General features: G+C 38.3%; 1 protein-coding gene across 1 annotated transcript in view; it reads right to left on the reverse strand.

Annotated features, from left to right (window-relative positions):
• Positions 1-22331, reverse strand: part of PDZRN4 (PDZ domain containing ring finger 4) — a 367624-nt gene that overhangs the window by 63737 nt on the left and 281556 nt on the right. The window contains exons 4-5 of the mRNA XM_057556787.1: positions 7274-7530; positions 3456-3558 (exon numbers count right to left, since the gene is read on the reverse strand). Coding sequence (XP_057412770.1) covers positions 3456-3558; positions 7274-7530 — 360 coding nt within the window. The remainder of the gene's footprint in view (positions 1-3455; positions 3559-7273; positions 7531-22331) is intronic.

The following is a 22331-nucleotide window of genomic DNA, read 5'->3' on the forward strand; positions in this document are numbered from 1 at the left end:
ATGGTGAGATATGGGTGTCATAAAAATTTCATAGTGGTCCCTAACACACCAGAGTCACCATAGCATTGACACATTGACTATAATATCTCCAAAGAGGCATTTGCTGTCTATCATGGCTCTGAAGGGAGCTGTTACCATCTATCAATGCAATAATCTGCATGCTAAAGAGTCCCTAAATATGTATTTACAAGATAGTCAGATCTGTTTTGGTCTATTGGGTCAATAATCCACACACTAAAAGTCCCTAAATATGTATTCAGAAGATAGACAGATCAGCTTTGGTTCACTGAGTCCATAGTAAGTAGGCCTTTAAAAAGATGCCTAAATAGTTGCATAGTTTGTTTTTCAGCAAGTTCAGAAATTCAGTTCTGTACTCTTTTTGTCTTTTAAGAGTAGATTTATTATGCTAGTTCCAGTGGATGCCAGAAGCTGAGTTTCACTCTGGCCTATGATATTTTGCTTTCAAAAAGTCAGAAGAAAAAACCCGCCTGAGCACAAACTATATTAAAGCTACGAGGCAAGGAATGGAAGTGCAGACACACAGGCAAAGCCCTCCGGGCCAGGCTGAATGCTGTGCTTTCAGACTATGTCTTACCCCCGCCTCTGTCACCGGTTAGCTTCCAGCCTCCCCCCCACCTCCTCCGACTGCTCTGCTGGAGGCTCTGCTTGCCCATCTTAAAGCTCATTTCAGCAGCAGAGGGATCTTATGAGGGCTGCAGAACCCGGCCCTGCTCTCCACCAGCTACTCATTCTGAGTTCACCTCCTACCGCTGCCCGTCGCCCTTGCCTCTGCCCCCAGAGCACACCGGCCTCTGCTGTTCCTGGAGCCCACCAGCTGTGGTCATGCTTCCAGTCCTTTGTACCTGCCCTTCCCTCTGTCTGGAAAGCTCCTCTCTCAGAATCCACAGGGCTAGCTCTTTTACTCTCTTTAGGTCTCTTATGAGAGAGGCCCTCCCTGACCACCCTGTATAAGAGAGCAACACCTCGTCCCAACACCATGCATATCCTTCCTCTGTTACCCACACTGCTGGCTACCCACTAGCAGTTAATCACCATCTGATATAATACATCTTTACTTACTTGTTTCTTGTCCATCTCTTTCTCCTAAAGGTTAAACTCCACTGGGGCAGAGGCTTCATCAATCCCAAACTTAGATAAGAACCTGGCATATTTTTTTAACTGCTCATTAAATATTTATGGTACAACTGAATGAAAGCAGATGGAAAGGAGTCCTGTCTCTACTTTTCTGATCGCCTATTGATGTGTTTTCATGTTTAGGTTGAAGAGGAATGAGTATCTCTTTCTGAGATGAAGTCTTCTGTGTGGCCATTAGACCTCCGTTTTCCATAATACTCTCTAAGTGGCACAAAACGGGTCCTTCCTGAAGGACCACTGCATCCACTGCATCCCCACAGCTACTGGGTTATAACAGAGTTCCTGGAGGAGCTGGGCTCATCTGAGCCTGTCACAGAAACACTTGACCAGCCTGCTTCTAAGTGTAATACTGTGTAAAGGCAGCATTTCTAAATCTCCCTGTCCACAGTCAGCTCTGGTGAGAGCAGTGGACTGACTAGATCTCACAGTCTCATCTGATGCAAACAAGAGGGATGGCGTGTGGCACTCTGCCACGTTAGCATAACAGACTGAGGTGTACTGGGTAGAGCCATTCTCTCCTAAGCTTGGTCAATTATCCTTGGAGTATGCCCCAGTGCCTCCACCCCTACTTTTAGCCATGCAGATATTCTCAAATGTGTCCCTTCTCAAGACTGAAGTCTGTCACAGTAACTTCTTCCTTATTTAAATTTCATGGGAGTATTCTTTATTTCAGTAATTCAGAAAGGTGACTTTGGCAAGAGAATCACAGCTGACAGCAAAGCAATGACTATGGCGGTGTGATTAGTAGAGGCTGCAGGCTACAGAAGGCCTGTCTGAGCATTTACCACTGTCATCACACTGATGCTGACCTCTACTAGGGACTGACATTGGTCGGAAAAGAGGATGCAGTTCAGCAATAGTAAGCACTATAGAACCTGTCTGTATTGTAATAGTCAAAGATATGCTAATTAATTAAAAGAATTTTTACTGTGAACCTGCTTAGCCTAAGCAAGTCTTTCTCCCATGTCCTCCCCTAGCACACAGATGTATTTTAATAAAGCTTTAAGGCACAAATGAAATAAAAAGCTGAAGTGATCTAGATAAATCCATTCCCCAAACCCAAAGCAATTAATTAACTGAAAGAAAAACATCATTTAATCTTGAATTATTTGGATAAGTGACTCTGTAATTTATTTTGCATGAATGGGCAAAACTTAATGGCTATTTCAGTGTATACCAGTACTTAAGCAGACTTAGAAAATAAAACTTTTCAATCAAGTTAATGGAGAGGAGGGGATAAGAAATTAACATGAACAACAGCAACAAAACCATCAACTCAGATACTAGGTATCATCACACACCCTTCCAAATTCTGGCTGAAAAGAAATAATGATTTCTGTAATCCCCAGCAATGACTTTTGCAGGGGCAAGATTTCAAATAAACATCATTTGCTTTAGGTGAGCTTCACTGAATCGGCCTTATTTGATTTCAGATCCTCCTAAGGGAAGAGATTTTCAGGATTTCCTGGTTGTAAAATGGAAAAGAACATTTTGCTGAACTTGTATGACAGCACCGAAAGCATTAAAAGGGCAGATAATCACAGGTTCTTTGCCTGTTTACCAGAGCTTCTTTACCTCCTCAATCTACTTTATTTCCAAATGTCAGAGTAGTCTGAAACCTTTCAAAGATTTATAGACTGCAGAAGCAGAGGAAATATTAGGATAAATTCTTTAACTTTTGTGAAAGCTTTTAAGTAATTAATAGATGGGTTTTTGGAGTTGTTTCATAACACAGTACAGATACTCTGACAGGTACCATGTGAAGGCTAAACATGGTTTAACAACAAAGGACATGAGGTCATCTCTCAATCTAGAAAGTCAGGGAAACTGCTCTTTCGAGTACTTGAGTCATAAATAAAAAAAAGAAAAAAAAATTGAATTTGTGAAAGGGAATAAAAATAATATAAGATTTAGTTTATCAGTTAAAATCAAAATACTACACAATGAATGAAAATAGTAAATACAATCTCGGTTTTAAATATAATTTCTTTTCCAAACTCTACTTGGAAATTCTCTTATATTACAGAAAGAAGAAAAAAAATGTAGCTGCCATAATATTATTTATACAAAGCAACAAAAATGTGAGCAAATTATTTTCAGGCTTGTATTATAAAAATGTTTTCCAATATACTTAAAATACTAGTGCCAAATAGCTGAAACAAATATTTAAAAGCTCTTACCTTAGATATATAGTAGACAAAATAGTTCTCACAGTAATAAATTAATTTTTTCTTTGTTATGCAAAACGCCTCAACCATAACATCATGAAGAAATGTGAAGTGGTGTGAAAATGATCTTACCTCATATTCAAAGTCCTCTGTTCTGTCTGCATCAGCAGGCAAGCTGGAAAGATACTCATTGTCCTCATAAAATTCACGCTCCATCGGATGAAGAGAATGGCAGCTATGGGGAATGTAGCAATATGATAGGAATGGATCAAAAGGGTTGTTCCCAAGATTAAAACTAATTTTAGAATTTCACTTTAGTTTTCACTGCTCGCCAATAAGACCTTTCGTGATCTAGCCTTTAAATGAACTACACCGCAGAAAGAGCAATTGCTTTTCTTTCTCGCCCTATATGAAGTCCATCAATTTGATTTTCTGAGAGAATACTAAGATAATGGCTCACGGTCAGAGCTTCATTCTCTGAAGGGGCAGATGTGCGACCTCCCCCGGCTGTGGTGCTATATTGATACTCTGGCCTCCTTCCATTCCATCGAATGGACTTGCTCCATGCATCGGTGTGTGGCATTTGAGACTGCAGTCTACCCAAAGGTGGGTATTTTATAACAAAGTACTCCCAATTTCCTAATTACAGCCTCAAACCGGTTCTGAAGTCTGATTTTAAACGCGCAGTCGGCCCTCCGTGTCCTTGGGTTCTGCATCCTAGTATTCAACCAACCGCGGATCAAAAAATCGAATCTTTAGTTTTATTCCCAACCTTGAGGCTATCCCAGCTACCTCGCAGGAGCCATGTGAGGGCCCAGTGGGTAGATGAATGTAAAGACAGACGTTTCCAGACGTGGTGGGCTCTGTACTGGGACAGTGGGGGGAAGAAGCGCGGTAGCACGTGAGTGCTGGTGAGTGTGGGGCAGGGGCCTGCTGACTGCAAGGGGCACTTCAGGAGGGAGGAGGAGGATGAAGGCAGTGGTACCATGGTAGGAGTGATGCTCTGCCTCCTCGACGTAAATGGCGCTGTGTATGCCAACCTCCCACCACCCTCTGTCTCTCTGTTAAGCAACTTAATCCTGGCGTGGACAAATAAAGTTGTTATCTGTACCTCCCCCCAAAAAATCAAATCTGAGGTTGGTTGAATCCTTAGATGCGGAACCCGTGGATGTGCAGGTAGGGTGGGCACTGTGTTTTTCAGATTGTAAATCGTACTCACATTGCCCCCATTTCTTAAGATTTCCTTCCTCATTCTCCCTCATAACCCACATCTTTCCCTCTTTGATAAAGGGCATGTCCACAAATATTAAAGAACGTTCATGGTGATAACTCACTGGAAACTCCTATAAGCCACAGGTTTTCATAATCCCTTTAGAAAATTTCTCAGGACAAAGAGAACTGATGGAGTAAAGGAAATGAAGAGGACCCAAGGCATTGTATATTACTTCTATGCATCCTTTAACTTTTGGGAAATGTTTTACATAATTTATAGAAGTGCTTTCAAATTGCTATATGCCATGATAGAGATACTACACATTATACAGTATGAAAGCTAAGCACAGTTGAACAGCAAAGGGCCTGAGGTCCTCTATAAGAATTTCCAAGTCAGTGAAAAAGCCTAAGTGCAATTAACCAAGTTGGTTTCAGGTGAGACCTCTAAGCCCAGCCATTTTGGACATTATGAAAAAACTGGAGTTAGTAGCATAAATTAGTCCCCTCATCACTAGCTGAAATGCCAGAGAGATTCATCCTGGTGCCCTCACACAGTCAGTGTAAATATTCTACCAGCCTCTTCTCACTATACTCTAATATTCTCTAATTTTCACGCAAATAGCAAAAGCAGTACAGGTAGTATCTTGCTTGCTGGTCTAACAGGTGAACCCTCCTAGCTTAAAGCTGGACTGGCTTTTTTTTAACTTTTTATTTTATATTGGAGTATAGTTGATTAACAACGTTGTGTTAGTTTCAGGTGTACAGCAAAGTGATTCAGTTATACATATACATATATCTATTCTTTTTCAAATTCTTTTCCCATTTAGGTTATTACATAATATAAGCAGAGTTCCCTGTTGAGAAGCCCATTTGGGCTGGTAAAACATCAGAACCTGCTGTTTGGTGCATCTGATGTGTTTCCCTGGTCTTTGACTTAGTAAGTAGGAAGCCCTGCTGTGAAGAACACCTTATTAATTCAGTAAACATTTACCAAGCATCTACCAGATACCAGGCCCTATGCCAATTACTGGAAATCGGTTGGTGTCTTTTTAATTGGGTAGAGCAGCAAAGTGGGAATTTTAATATAGTGAGATAATTAAGGGGAAAATAGAGACACTATGAGAGTACCTACTACAGTCCTAAGAAGTCTGCTAGAAGAGGTTACCTTTCAGCTATGATCTGCAGGACTTGGGAAGAGGACACAGCATATTGGCTAAGGGAGTGGGCAGTGGAGTCAGACCTCTTGGGCTCAGGAGCCTGGCCCTATCACTTCCTTGCTGTATGACCTTACCGATTACTTAACATTTGTTTCCTCATCTGTGACATGGGGATGGTAATAATATAATGTACTCCCTCAGAATGTTTTTATGAGGAGTAAATGAGTTAATAATTGTAAAACACTTGGAATACTCCCTAAAACATGTTAAGTTAGCTAATAAATGTTAACTATTATTCATTCAAGAAAGTATTTATTGGATGGCTACTCTGTGTCACACTGTACTAATGAATATTGTATATTTGTTTGCTTGTGTATTTTTCATCTCCCCTGTAGAATATAAGCTCCAGGAGGCAGTGGCTTTATTTTTTGTTCCCAGTTTTATGCCCAGTACCTAGTACCAGTGCCTGACACAAGGGGCTATTTAATAAGTAAGGGATAGATGACTAGAATCGTAGGTCAGACAAACAGATCCCCTGCCCTCCTGGAACTTGAAGTTTCAAAGAGTGGTTTCCAAAGCATGGATGCACATTAAAATTGCCTAGGGAAATTTTTGAAAAATTCGAATGCCTGGGTTTTGGCCTGAGGTGGGATTGATCTGGGCATTGCATTGATACTGCTTTTCAAAGTTCCCAGGTGATTCTAATGTACATGTGTGAACCACTGAGATGGACTTAACAGAAGCCACTAAAGGGCAGGCGGGTGTCAGGACCAAGTGTACATTTTACTAAATGGAGCATGGATTGCAGTAGGCAATGAAAATGCAGGCTAAAGAGACTATTGCTCTTATAAATCAAGCTCTCAATAATGTTTGAATATTTGCTTAAAAGTTCACAGAACAAAGCGTGTGGAGCAAAACAGACTTCCAAAGCTGCAAGGGTAGCATTATTAGAATAAACTATCTCTAACTGCCTTTAACTCAGGTAAAAATTGAAAAGAAATATTCCTTTAATAATTCCTTATTTTGTAGCTCTATACTTCCTCTCGGACAGCCAGGATCTTTGGTTCACGTCTCAATATATCAGGTAATTGCTTCCTTTGGAGAATTGCACTTTAATAAATGTCCTAGCTTCTCCTTTAAAGAAGAGAAAAGCATAAGAGAAAAAGAGAGAGGCAACCCACAGAGAAGAATATAGTGCCAACATGCCACTTCTGGGTCTGTCTTAACAAGGTTTTTGGCAGCTTCGGTGAGAAAAGCTATTTCCCTGACCAGTGCTCATGAGCTGTGTGAGGCTTGTGATGACTGGAAATACGAAGATGAACTAATCAGAGCCAGAATTTTTCACTCAGCATCTCAGCAAGTATGATTCCTGAGCTGAAACAACCATGCAGGTCAGGAAAAGCAAGAGCAGGACAGCTGAGAACTAATTGGATGGAGACACAGTTACAGACACTTTCCAAACAGAACTGAGAGCTTGTCTCCACAATTGTCAACTTGCTACAGTGACTGTTTCTTCCCAACACCTACTTTCAATGACGAATGACAACAAATAGGGCTTTGGGAGAAATGACAGAAAAATACCTGTCTGAGAGCAGAAATGGACAGATGTCGGGCACTGGAGGGGTGGGTGGCCTAAGTTTGGCCAGGGCCATGATATGTTCAAAGGTGATGTCCGTCTGAGTGCTGGCATTCACGAGCCGCACTTCTGGGGCCGTCCCATAGGCTGGTTTACTGAGAGGTGTTCGCCTTAGCACCTGGACCACAATGGGCTCCTTGGCATTTCGAAAAGCTTCCACTGCCTCTTCATGGGTGGCCTTTGAGAGATCCTTCCCATTGACCTGCAAAGATAAAAGGACATTGCTCATCTCAGAGGAAAGAACAGAGAGGCTGTCATGATAGATTAAAAAAAGTGGGCAGGGGAGGCTTAAACCAGCTCTGCTATGAATTTTGTAAAGGAATATTTAATCAGACATTGACATTTATTGAACTCTTCACCAGCAGGAGAAAGTGAAGGAGACTAGGAAAACAATTATTTGTTATACCTTTAGGAAGCACATCATCAGAATTATTAGTAAAGATTTCAAAACTTAAGCAGCACACAAGCCTCAGAAAATGTTCAAAATCTTCAGGTAGGTAGAAATGTTAAGCATATCCTTTTTAAAAAATGATCTATCAATCTCTGGGTGGTATTTTCAATATTTAATCAGTCTTACTGACTTGAAATCTAATTTTTGGGGATATTGTCAAATTTCTTTCATATTCATCATTTTTATCCAAGACCAAATTATTGCTCATGTGCATATTATCCTAAATCCTTGCTATTCAAAGTGTGGTCCGTAGGCCAGCAGCATAAGAGATTAGGAATGCGGAATCCCTGGCCCTATCCCAGACCTACTAAATGAGAATTGGCATTTCAACAAGATTCCAGCTGATTTATATGCACGAGAAAGTAGCACTGCTCGAAAACACCTCTGAGTGAGTATACCATGTCCCTTGCTTCCTCGCCTGTTTTCATTTATACCAGTTTATGACTCTCCAGCATAGCCCTGGACATGACAGAGGATGAGGTGATGTTTGTCTTTGCCCTCCATCACTGCTTCTCAGTTGGGCCAACCATTGGCATTTGGGAGATAAAAATTATTCTTTTAGTGATACTCTCCCACACCTGCTTATTTAGGGCCATTGATGTTCCCCCATATTTGTGGCACCCAAAACAGCCGCACTCTTTTCTGATCACCCTCTTGAGAGGCAGCACAGAGACTACTCTCAAATTGTCATCAATTTATTCCCCTAAAATAGGTCCAGATAACACAGCCTCTCAGTGGAAGTTGTATTTTCATAAAGGACTATAGAATCCTGAAAGAACTTCACAACTCCCACCCCAAATGAATCAATAATATTGGCTTTTGCAAATAGGAAGACATACTTGGGAGTACAGTACTGTGCTCAAAACCCCTGAAATTATACCATTTCTAGACAACTAAACTACCCGCCTGTTGGTGAGGCTCTGATAACTGCTATGCACTAGTAAATCCTTAGAGATCCCTGGGTGCCTTCAAAAGAAGCAAAGGGAATCACTGAGTTACAGCCAGAGAGTGATTGGCTGACATTCTAATGAGCACATTTTCTCTCCCTGAGTAGACAAAGAATATGTGCGTGCTCAAAGCAAATGTGGGGCATTTCGGGGTAAATGATACAATGCCAGGTAGAAATCATCATGTCATGTAGAGATAGGCTTAATGACCTGGAGGAGCTAATTTGCTCAATCGACCCTGAAAGAGTTAATGTGCCTTCAGAAATTGAGTAATTAAGTTTCTTCACCAGCACCATATGACCCAGTACAGTTCTTGAATAACTAGTAAGAAACATCAGTTGGAGATTTGGGTGTGTACCTACCAATGTGCACACTCACTAATCTGTGCATTTACTCTCTCATTCTTTTCTCCACGAACTAAACTTAAACATTCCCACTGAGTTTTGTCTGGCACAACCTTGGAATGGCTTGATGACTTTGGGCATACAGGAGGGTGTGAATGCGGGACACCTACAGACCAGCATTCATTCCTTGAGCTGCTGTTGGATGACAGGCTCTCTGGGCTGAGGCCACCACTCCTGAGGACCTGCAGTCAGCAAATGATAAGAGAAGTTCCAGAATGGAAAAGCAGAACCTAAAATCTGGCCTCTCATGATGAATAGCATCATCCTCTGTGTCTCATATTGTGGTCAGTATTTATAAATTCCAGGGTTATGGAAGATGATCCAGTTGTAGATAATACTGCTCTGTCAGTATCTATGTGTTAGGGAAGAATTGCCCTTTTGTCCACACGTTTCCTGCTTCATGGTGTCCCTTCAACTTAGTGAATATTCACTCTCACAAGATTTCATACCCTTCCTTCTCTGAAAAGAACTCCTGGTCACAATCTGTTATCAACTATTTAAAATCTACTGGAATTATGTCAATAATGTTACCTTTTCCTATAAACCTTGCATCTGGAATAACTCTGAACAATGGCAGAATGAAAGAAGACAGAGCCCTTTTTGAAGGAACTTCAAGCAATATCTGAGGGTAAAGGGAAAATAATTTGTGGCCATGGTTTCTTCCAGTCATACATTAAATCCTACTAATGCATAAATTGTGTGTCATTAAATAATGAACAGACAAATGCCATTATTCTATTTCTTCCCCAAGGTGGCTCAGTACCTTGTCTACAATCTAGTCTTGATATTCCTTTGTTTCTTATTTGTTTTAGTGATCTTCAAAGCAAGAATAATTTTTAAAAAGTGAGTTCCTTACTGATAATGATTATTTATTTTATGTTCCTATAAGGTAAATAAGATTATTTTTGTAAAGTTCAGAAAAGTATAAAAATTTCTGCAGAAACATAAAAATTGCTGGAGAGTATTTTAGGCTGTGAAATTATTAGTTCTTATTGTAATGCTTAGTATATGCAGATATTAGCTTTCATACAGCAAGATCAATAGCTATTGATTCTAAGAACTGTACATTCATTCATTTACAATCTGGCATTTATATGCAAATATCATTTTTTTTCCTTTAAGATAATCAAATACAGTCTTAAAAAAGGACAGTCAATATAATCTCAAGTATCTTACTTCCCCATTGGGAACACTCTTTCCTTCCAGTTATCATGCAGCTGACCTCTATTTTCATAAGCTATTTAATATCTCTCAAAGTAAAGAAGTCTATGACCTTTAAAGGCTCTGCTGCCCCATGTGATCCCTTAGAAAATGTAAGCACTGATGATACAAAACACCTTTTTTTTCACTTCACTTGAAGTTCATCAACATACTGTTAGCCTACCAAAAGGTCACCCTTTTATAAATTATGCCTTTCACAACAGAAAAAAAGATTAGCTTTAATTGGGATTTTCTGGCAGATGCTTTGCTCAGTGATCATCAGTTTCAGCTAGGGAGAAGAATAATGTTGGAAGAATACCTGAGGTTTTAATCCTATAGAAAAATTCTGTAGTAAACTAACAAATAAATGAATAGCAAAACTTTGTTTTTTTCCAGATGGTTAGATCCTAAACCAACAAGGTATTTGGTATTTCATGGTGTCATATCCTTATCATTCTTGTTTATTTTCCATCATATTCTCTCCGTCCCTCCCTTTACTCTTCCTTCCCTCCTCCTTCCTCTCTCTCTCAATCTTGGTTTTGTATGGACAACATATGTGAAATGAAACTGGAGAAGGAGAAGCCGTCTATTAAATGTGTTCCAGTTAATACAGGTAGTTAAGAGTGTCGATCCAAACTGTTCTAGGTGCCTAGTAAACAGAAGGAAGCAGAAGTGCTGGAAGTTGACTTTCAGGAGAAAAAAACTGGATGAAGAGTGTTGGGAGCAAAATTGATGGGAGGAAATGAAAGGTAATTTGAAAATTAACAAAGATATACCAATGTATTATGGGGTGTGCTTTGAAGTGTACATGCGGAAGGGTTTCAAGAAGCCTGGTGATTTGATTTAAACAGGGTGTAGAGAGCAAGACCTTTTTCTAAAGTGGTTGTTAAGTGGAATGAGTGAGAGGTTAGAGCGTCATAATAAACAAGAGAAGTATATGAGATAATTCCCTCTATTACTCTAACATCTGGCTTTTTGAGAACTGTGGCCAAAACTGATTTGGTTCTAAAGCTACCTAGCAACTAGAGTATAACTGAAAAGACTCATGTGATTGCTGTTTGATTAAGAGGCTTGCGGCCCCAGAGTGGGGTGACTGGACTCTGAAATGATGATTAAGTCACCTGATTTGAGGTAAATGAGAAATCAGGCACATTATTGATAAAGAGGTTATCAGAATTGGTAACAGCATAAAAGAGGAAAGGAAGGTGCCAATGATAGAAGTTGAGGAGAAATAGAGACATGTGGTTAGCCTCATAAAAACTAGATTTGGGATTGGAAGCAAGAAGAAAGAGTAGCCTTAATCATGCCAAACTTGAAGCAGTTCTAAGACATTCAGATAAACTAACAAATAAACGGATGATAAGTGACTAAATGAAAAACTAATCATGGGAAACCATTTCCAGAGAAGGTCTTCCTCTCACCCCTGCACTTACTTTATCAACTAAGTTGATAAGTTGAAAAATATACACATTTTTACTGCTATGAAAAAAGTGTCTTGTTTCTAAAAAATTATTTTCCATTTTATTGATAGAGAGAAGTGAATAGGAGAAAACTAGTAACTTTTCAGCAGTTAATGCAAAAAAAGTATGAATACATTTGTTGTGGCAGATGGGCTAATTAATCCATAAGCAACTTGTGAATGTTAAATAAAGAATATAGCTTTTCATATGTAAACCAAATCATAGCATCATTCGATGAAGCTTCTGTTTAATGAACAATCAATTTACCCTTTGGGATAAATTGCAAAATCTAGGCTACTTGTCAACAACCTCCCCAGTGTGACTGGTGGCCTCAGCTTGGATATGAGCTCCTCTACTTGGATTAGTCCTCCAAATCCACACACATGCAAAATTTTCTTGAGTATCAGAAAGCAAACAGGCTTTTCTCTTTTCCTTTTGAAGTGCAGACAAGTGCATAAATGACCAAGTCACCCTGGTGAGGTTCCATTTCCAGAGTCAGCTGTTTGGGATGATTAGGGTTTCCAAACCTCCGTGCCTCTTATAAAAAATAAGGGTGTTTAAGCATCTCTGCCTTTCATGGGAGAATACATATGGGAATACTCAATAGAAGAAGTATAGAATACCAAGGATTATGTACAATTTCAAGCTGAGAATAAGCAAGCATAAAACAGTTGAATATTGTTTTTTTAATGTTTATAAAACTTTATTGTTTCATTCATTCATTTATTTTCAGCTTTATGGAGGTATAGATGACAAAATTCTAAGATATTTAATATATACATGGTGGTGATTTGCTATATGTACATATTGTGAAAGGATTCCAAACAACTAGTTAATTAACACACATTAATTATCACTTCAATTAATTACTTAAGTTTTATTTAGGTGAGAACATTTATGTTCTACTCGTTTAGCGAATTTCAATTCTATAATACAGTGTTATCAACTACAGTCCCACGTTTTACATTAGATCCTCAGACCTGAGTATTGTAATTCTGATTGGGCATGACAGTTTACAAGAACTCCCACCCTCATGAATAACTGTGAAATTAATTTTGATTAGAGTCCCTCTGTGAATGCTGATCAAATTCTTTACTTGATAATTACACAGGTGTTGTAAAAACACGGCCTAATAACAGTTTATGTAAGGAAGAAGCAATATTTAAATTGCTACTAAAATGTTTGGTATGAAAGGAATTTAAAATACTCTGAACTCTATATTCGTGAAAACACTTGTCATATACAATCTATAAAACAATTTTAAGGAATTAAAGCATATTGCTTTTTTCTAAACTTGGTATGCTTGATTCTAGGTGGACATGTTATGTAAATTGAGGACAGCACAGCATAAAAAAATATTTATAGTAAAAAGAACTCACAGAATAGGAATTGTGCAAAATGTTATGGAGAAAACCTGGTGAGAGATGGACTAAAATTAATTTTGACCATTTTTAAAACATTATCAATGAACAAAACAATCACTGGTAGGTTTGTGATAATCACATAATTTTAGAAGTTGAGAAGGTAAGAAATGTTAGATTGTATTAAACCAAAAAGTCTGCGTAGTTCAGTGTTCTTTTGCCAGTGCTGTTACTAGATTTTGGGAAGAGAATATGGTAATTATCACACAGGATCTAATGAGCAGACTTATTCAGAAGTGATCCTGGGGCTCCTTCTGGCTTGTCTGGACTACAGGGTTGGTAGCTTCATTTTCCTGGTGTGTGGGGTGTTGCAGCTTCCCTTGAGCTCCAAAGGCCCCCAGTGCTGCGTAGCTGGCTTTCCCAGAAAACTGGAAATAACTGACTTCTAACTCAGACAGCCTGAACCTTCTGTGTTTCCTTACTGACAGTGTGCCTATAAGAGAACAACAGTGGGGTGGGGTCCCTCCACTGGAATACAGACCCAGTGCATGTCCAACAGTTTCAGGTCCCCTCTGTGCTACTGACTCCTGATTTGCATGTTCCCCCAACAGAGACTGTAACCTAACCTATAACTCGTGACAGTGTAGGATTTGCCCTTATGGACCCTGTGTGACATAATACACATTTACAACCTAAAGAATTGAATTTATTCAAAATGTTTCCATATGTAACATTAATGAATTGCAGACTTCAATGAGATATTTTAAAAGCCTAATATTACATTTAGTTAATTGATTGTGACACTGTGAGGTCACTATGGTAGGACAGTATACTGTTTCCTGGTCCCTTTCATAGTACATTTTGATGGCGAGGTGTTCCCAAATGCAAGCAAGACTCATCTTCAACTTTTCTTATTAAGATGTTATAGACCCGTTATTTGTGAATTTGTCAGAGCTGTTCTTGAACCAATTTATAATTTTGGTTATAGGAAATTTTGGGGATGCATCTTTCATAATTGCTTTTCCCCCTATAATCTTTTCTCTGTCTTAATTTTTGTATCCCTTCTTCTGTATTTTGTTTCTGTCTTTATTCTCATTGCCACACTTCTCTTCCAAGCTTTCCCATTTGGGATTTAACAAATCTGAAAAGTGGTTTTCTATATAAATTATTCCTGTTATTAAGGAACAGGTTATGATAGTTTTGATTCTTACTGGGGGAAATAAATTAAAATATATACAACATAGTTTAATTTACCTCATTATAAATGAATTTATTTTCCCTCCCCTCAATGAAAGAAATGGAAGCTTCTCCTCTTTGGCACATGAGCTGGTGTTTCTTGGTTTGTCCCTGAGATCCACAGTCTACTCTTTTCTACCCAGCTCTGTATACCCTGGGATGCTGATAACCATATTCTATGTCACCAGGCTCCCTTGCTTTACGTCTTTTGTTTGGTTTGGCCAATAGTAGGAGAAGTAATGTTCTGTCTCTATCCAGCCCCTCCCCACCTGGCTTTCAGGATGGCAGCTCTTGCCAGGTTTGGTTCGCACCCTGGCTTGCATTCCTCCTTCATGTCTGCGGGTAGAAAGGAGTTTTCTTTCTATTGCTACTCCCTGTGTTTGTTCTCTTAGCTCTGCTCATATCTCTGTAAGTGTTCCTTCATACAGCCTTCTTCAATGAAACCCTTTGAGTGTGCCTTCTGTTTCCTTCTGACTAACTAGACATGAAACTCCGCTGATTTAAACAATAACAATAACAAAAATATGGTAAAAGCTAAAATTTACCACCTTTGCAAATTAACTTTACTATCAAAATGAGTTGCATTGAAAAATACAATTTCTAGTTTCTCAGATTCAGCAAAAGTCACACATTTTTAAGGGAGAACTAAAAATATAACTTTTATTGAGATCATATAGCAGATGTGAAGTATTTGTATATTATATGTATACAGTTATTTTGTAGACAGTCCCTCAGTTTGCCTTTGTCTAGTGTTGCTTCTTTATTAGATTCATGTTGTATACATTTGTCAGCAAGGCCTAGAAGTGTCTTTCTCAGTCTATTCTATCGGGAAGCAATGGGTTTTCCCTTTTTTATAAAATTGTTATTGGAGTACAGTTGATTTACAATGTTGTGTTAGTTTCAGGTGTACAGCAAAGTGAGTTATACATATACCTATATCCACTCTTAGATTCTTTTCTCATATAGGCCATTACAAAGTATGGAGTTCCCTGTGCTGTACAGTAGGTCCTTATTAGTTATCTATTATTTATATAGTAGTGTATATATGTCTATCCTAATCTTCCAGTTTATTCCTCCCTCACCTTACCCCCTGGTAAACATAAGTTTGTTTTCTACATCTGTAACTCTATTTCTGTTTTGTAGATAAGTTCATTAGTACCTTTTTATTAGATTCCACATTATTGGTGATATTAACCTTTATGACTTGATGAGACAGAGAGAGGGAGCAAGAGATGGGGTGGGGAGGAGAGGAGGGAGAGAGAATGAATCTAAAGTACATGTAAGAGGTTAATGTTAAATTTTAAAATGTTAAAATTCTAGATGAATGGTATTTGAGAATTCTTTGTACTACTCATAACTTTTTGATGAGACTGAAGTTACATGAAAATAAAATGTCTCAAAATATTGTTATATTGTTATTAGCTACAAATGGATTTATGCTATAATCATTTAGAGTTAGCAAATAAGAAACTGATGGATACCAGGCTTCCTACAGAGTTTGTTACTGTGTTTGCATATCTTTAAGAGGAATAAATTCTTACTCTGAATTGAATGTCTTTTTTCTTGGGCACACACACACATACACACACACAGACACACACACACCCCTACAGCAAAAAACACAGATTGCTATCACCAACTTTATCATTGTCATAACAATTCATCTACTGAGTATCACCTGAAATCCTGTTCTCCTCCAAGCTGAGCTATTTAAAAAGATAGATGACTGCCTTCTGGCTAATTGTAGGAGTTCTTTCATTACTATAAAAAGACTTTACATCTCAAGTGACTCTATAAGCAGTGAATAATGACTTGAAGTCTTTGGAGAAGAGTCCACTGATGAAATGGTAGGATAACAACTACTTACTGACCTTTTACTTCCTAAGATAATACTAAGCTGATGTAGTTGATTATTAATAAACCTATCCATTGAGCTTTGACACATCAGATCCAAGTATGTTAAACTTAATGAGAAATTCTGATGGAGACATAAAATTTCCTGCAGCAGGCCTAAGGGTGTAAAGACATAAGGCATATATAGGGCAAAGGCTGTTAAAATGAACTCAAATTGTTTCATTGGGTAGAAACTTCATTGTAATTAAATGACCCAGATTTTCTTTAAAAATTACTATAAACAGCATCAGCAGCTGAGGATTCGAACAGAGCTATTCATCTTTCATGTTCCCTGAACAAGAGAAAATGTGCTCTTAGTGCTTGGACAAGATCTCTTGGTCCCATTTTTGTGATGAGAGTATATATGGATATCAAGAACATAACTTTGGGTCTCAGCCACACTAGCACAGTGCCAAAGAAGTGCTAAAAATAACTATCAGTTAAATGAAAGGAATATTAGTACTCCACATAGTTACTAATGAGGGATGAGATAGTGAATTATTTGTAACAGGGCATCAGTCATGACAACATCAAAGATGCTGAGGACATCTTCACCGGAGGTTTGCTGTCCCCTATCTGTAAGAGTGGTCTAATGCTTAGCTATTTAAATGTTTCTGTGAAACAAACATTAAATGACAAGAAGCTGACTGTTTTGTTTAGTACTGTAGTCTAAGGGCCCCAAACATGCTTGGCACGTACTTGACACTCAAAAAAATGTGTTAAATAAATTTTCATAGATTTCTCTATCAAGATTCATGTTAAAAGAAATGTGATTGGATTTGTCATTAAAGTTACTTGTGTTTATGTGCAAACTACATGCCTTTCACTGCCCAGTTCTATTTTGTAGCCCAGTTATCCATATTATTCCTTTTACTTAAATCTACCGTAAAAATGGATTTGAGTGGCAAGGAAAGGCATCAGCTGCTCTGCTCAAGAGCCCCACCCACCATTCAGTGTTATAGTACAAAAGAACAAGGACGTGGGAATCATTCAGGACTGGGGTCTGAACATCGTTCTCAATATCAGTTGTGTGGTTTTGAGTAAGTTGTGTAAACTCTCTGAGCCTCAGTTAATTCATCTGGAACAGGAGATGATAATACCCACCAGAGAGTTGTGGATGGGATCACATAAATAATACAGCTAAGGCAGCTGACATGCTATGATGTTGATTCATGCTTCCTTCCTTCCCTCCCTTCCTTCCTGAGTAACTCTTGAGTGACAGAGACCGGGTGATTCTCTGGGGATAGAAGATAATACCTGTGCTTAAAGGCCTGGCAGAGATAATGACAATACTACTGGTTAGCACTGAGCATTCCTCACAAAATGCCAGGAGCTGAGCAAAGTCCTTGGCCTTTACTATCTTGTTCACACCCAAGAACAGTTGTGTGAGGTAAGAACTTTATCCCCAACTGAAAGCTGTGGAAGCTGAAGAGCAGAAGGTATAAGGAAGGGCACCTGCTCTCACAATCTTCTAGGACAAAACAACATACACGTCTGTAATTGTAAGCAAACTTGTAAAGAGCTGACATAAAGGTACTAATAGAGTGCTATGGAAGCTCCAAGGGCCAACTATACTTGGGAGTACTGTGATTTGACTCCAGGACTTGACATTTGGTGTGGTCTTAAAAGATGCAGAGTTTCATAAGTTGCAAAGATGAGAGTAAGGAAGGGAATCCCAGGGCAAAAGTGTAAACGAGAAAGTGCTCTGGGAACCGGTAAGATATCTGGTGTGACTGAGTACAGAGGCATTTGGCTAAGTGCAGGACAAAGAGGCTGGAAAGGAGGCTTTGACAAGATCCCAGTGTCTTCAATGGGCCATAGTCAAAGGTAAGGTAAGGTAAGGTCAAACATTTCCTTGTTTTCATTAGCCTCCGGAGGGGATGTGTTAATTTCTTCCTTCCTGCAGTCATTCACAGGTGAGCCTGGTCAGGATGTTCCCTGTGAGCTAAACAACACCTTTCATCTGAAAGGTAGCATGGTCTCATTTGGGTTTGGGGAAGGTAACTCTGAAGTGTATGGTGAGAAGTAACTAAATGAAAGCAAGGAAACCGTTTAGGAAGTTACTTGGAGAGAATGATCAGTGCCTGAATCAAAATGGGGACAGTGTGGATGGTCCAAATGATGGAGGATGGATAGGGCTGTAAAATGGTACTCTGATACTCTCATTCATGCATATTCCAATGGAACCTATCAGAGTGGCAGATTTTCTACTCCAATTGACTAAATCTACCCTGTAAAGAAAGACAAGCTGTAGAAGTTGATTTTTTAAGTATAAAGGTATAAAGGCATTCTAAGTAGATGTTGTTCATCTCCTATGGACTTATATTTTCAGTGATTATTGTAGAAATCAAAAACTACTCTTCCAATGTTCTGAAACTGCCCTTCTGCTTAGTACCCACCTAGCAAAGTGGGTAACTCTCCCACTATAAACACCATACACACTCACTCTCTTTCTCTCTCTCTCTCTCACACACACACTCATATAAACTCACAAACTCACACACATACAAACACTTTTATGCTTTCTATGGTCCTCCACCTGAATCATTTATAGCTTTGTGTGGGATATAAACTTAGAAAGATATTTTACCCAAGTGGATATATAGGAGTTTTAGAACATGGGGATTAACACAAGAAAGTGGAACTTGTATGATATATAACTGCCTCTTCACTACCAGCATCTCTAACCTAGTGCTGGGAAGATGAAAGGTTTCTTATACCAGTTTGAAAGGACAGGACAAAAATCTGAACAAACAGCCATCACCCTATTAGAAGTGGGAGGTTTAAATCATTTTCAGCAATCAATTCTGCCATTTGAATTCATTCTGACACTTGTTGAGCTCAACTGATGACATGAAACTACGGTAAAAAGGGAATTTCCCCAGGGAAATTCACAAGCTTTTATATCCACAAGTAAAGCCACCTGAATTTGTGCCTATAACCTTCCTAACACCATGCTTCCAAATTCCTCAAATTCATGAACTTTGAAAAGTAATATTTTGTTCTATATTTATAAAAAATAGATAGCTGCCTGAGGCAAAAGACGAAGTAAATGCATTTAAAATAGCAACCGATACTATTTTATATAAAATAGCTGGAATTTGCCCCAGTAATTTCATTAACTTCGTTGTCTCTATGTGTACCTTGAAATGGATAATAAAGATAATAACAATAATAAAAATTTGTTGAGTGCTTACTGTGTGCTGCATACTCCACTCAGTACTCTCTGCTCCTAGAGGTGAAGGAATTATTATTAAACCCATCCTCTAGGTAAAGAAACTAAACTTTAACAGCTTGAGCAATTTCCACAAGATCACATAGTTCCTGAGTGAAAAAAAAATCCCAAGATTTTTCTTAAAATTCCTATTAATTCTTTTTACACATCAATAGAAGTACAGAGGCTCTAAAAACTGCACAAGAGGATTGGTGGGTTTATTCTTCTATTTTCTTTTAGTAAATAATTCATAAGACTACAATTAAGTAATCAACTGTAGGCAGTCACGGGTGTAGATAATTGTCTCAACATCTGTCCCTAGGACAAGAAAACTCCAGTCGAACAGTGAAAAAAATGTTTCTGTAAAATGAATAGTTTAGACAAGATGCTATTCAAAGACCTTCACAGTCCTAAGAAAATCTATAAAAGTATACATAAGCATGAATATGCACTATTCTTATGCAACACTGAAGTCATTTAAAACTTTGTTCAAAAGAACCCCCCACCCATTTGTTTTCTATAAGCGAATCAAGTAAAGCTCAGACATGAAGGTGACTCAAGGACCCATCAATCTGTCATTGAACTTTTACCTTGAGATGCCCAGTTCAAGGCCCAGCCTCGCACAGGTGTGACACAGTTTTGTTACTCCCTCACAGCAGTTCAGTGGCCCACTGAGGTGTGATGGATAAAGTTGCCAGAGAAAAGACCACCTGGGTTCTCTTGTGTTTTTACCTCAGTGGACATATTACAGGAAGTGGTTCACACAGAAAGAACTTCTCCAAAACAGCAACTGGACTGTATGAAAAACTGAAACCAACTCAAGGCTTTGGGTCTCTCTAGTGGCATGCATGTAAAATTAGACAACAGTATTTGGGGGCACTTTTTGAAAACTGTGTTTTACACGGCCCTATCTCTCCTTCAGGAAGCAAATAAGACTGAGGACCAGAGCGAATGTAATTGCAGATAGAGTCATTATATTCTTAAATTTAACCTGCCACAAACATTTTTCTGTACTAACACTGTTGATTCTTATTTTGCTCTGTTTGGAAGAGTGGGGGAGACGGGCATATTTTTGTAATTTTAGTTCCTTCAAACAATTAACATATGTACGATTTTCAAATAATTTTCAGCAGATAAAACAATCCTGCCAAGGCCTGGTAAAAAGCTCTCCATTGTTTCATGTCTGCACAAATTACACTGCATCTCCAATGATTTTATGTACATTTAATCACTAAAGATTAATTACATGGCATACGGAAACCAGTGAAACACTGAAGAGATAACTTCAGTCTAAGTGCACATGCAACTGACTTGCGGCTTTTTAAAACAATTTTAATTAAAAGTACTAGAAGAATCATCGGGCTGAAAATATTAGGAGCTCTGGGATGGATGAGCTTAGCATAGCTAATTAATTGTATATTTAATCAAAGCAGCATTTGGCTGTAATTAATAATCTATTTTCCTCTGGTAATAAATATTGTAGTTCTGTAAAAACAGAGTTTATAATTTCCAGAATGCCATATGCACGGAAGAGTGGGACAGAAACAAGCATTTCCACACCAGCTTTCGAGCTGAGCTTGATTTTGTTTATTTAGAGAGGATGTTGTCTATATCTTTTTCATTCGTTTTAAATGTCATCTTGCAGTAGCAGCTTACAAATAGCTATCCCAGAGTGACTTGGACATTTCAAAGGTGTAAAGAATAATCCAAAAGGAGTGACTAGTAGAATGCTAAATGAAGTCTGATTTTTCTTGCACCACAAAGATCTCATATTTGAGAGAACTTGAAATAGTTCCACTTTAATATGACTGCTAGGATGGTGAAACTCAGCATTAAACAGTTCCTTCCCTTCATTTCCTTTTAAGTGGCAGAGCGGGAGTCAGATATTTCTACCACCTGCATCCTGGTAAAATGCTCAAATCACAGAGCCAAGTTGAAACACCCTTTCCTTATGATAGATTTTACTCTGAGTGCCACACACACACACACACACACACATTCCTCTCTGCTCTTCAAGATTCCCTGCTAAGCATAGTATATTTTTGTTCTTATGACCTTTTCATTAATTTGGGGGAGAGAAACTCTCTAATAGTCACATGCTTTGCATATGACCAAAGATTTCTTTCTTCTTGCAAGAGAGATATAAATTCCAAGAGTTTTGCATAAGTAAGGAGATAACATAAAAATTAATCTTAGATGATGGGTTTTTCCTATCTTTTAAAGATGTTTTAATATGTGAAAATTAATTATCAGTTTGCCATTATTGTTTCATATTTTTAAGATTTTAATGGTAGCATGTAGGAGTTACGGGTGGTTGAATAAATAAATCTTTAACTTAAAAAGCATCTTTTAACATCATGGAGAACACACATTTTTGTATGCATCTGATACAATTGCTTGACACACTAATCAATTCATAGCATACATTCCATTTTTCTGGGGGTTATGTGGTTTTCATATGAATATGTATGAATGAAACAGATATGAATTAGATAATTAAAATTATATCAAGTGAAAATATCTTTATTCAGTCTCTAGTGGGCATTAATAAACATCTAGGAACCAGACCAAGAGAATAAAGTGCAGAGGTAAAAATTTGCCCGTCTCCTGAGGGCCACCATTAATATCATATGATCAAAAGTAGCTCTTATTAAATACATGAAGATGCCTTCAGGGCCTAATCAGTTTATAGTATAACATGCAATTTCTAAAGAGAACAAAAGTGTTAAAGACAATTTTTAAAAACTGCACAGGTAGCCTTTTCCTTTTAGAATTAGGACTAGTTGGCGACTCGTGACACAGGCTCTCCCAATGTCCCACTAAAATTATCTATGAAG

The sequence above is a fragment of the Balaenoptera acutorostrata genome, chromosome 11, assembly GCF_949987535.1.
Source record: "Balaenoptera acutorostrata chromosome 11, mBalAcu1.1, whole genome shotgun sequence".
In the NCBI taxonomy this organism is placed as follows: domain Eukaryota; kingdom Metazoa; phylum Chordata; class Mammalia; order Artiodactyla; family Balaenopteridae; genus Balaenoptera; species Balaenoptera acutorostrata.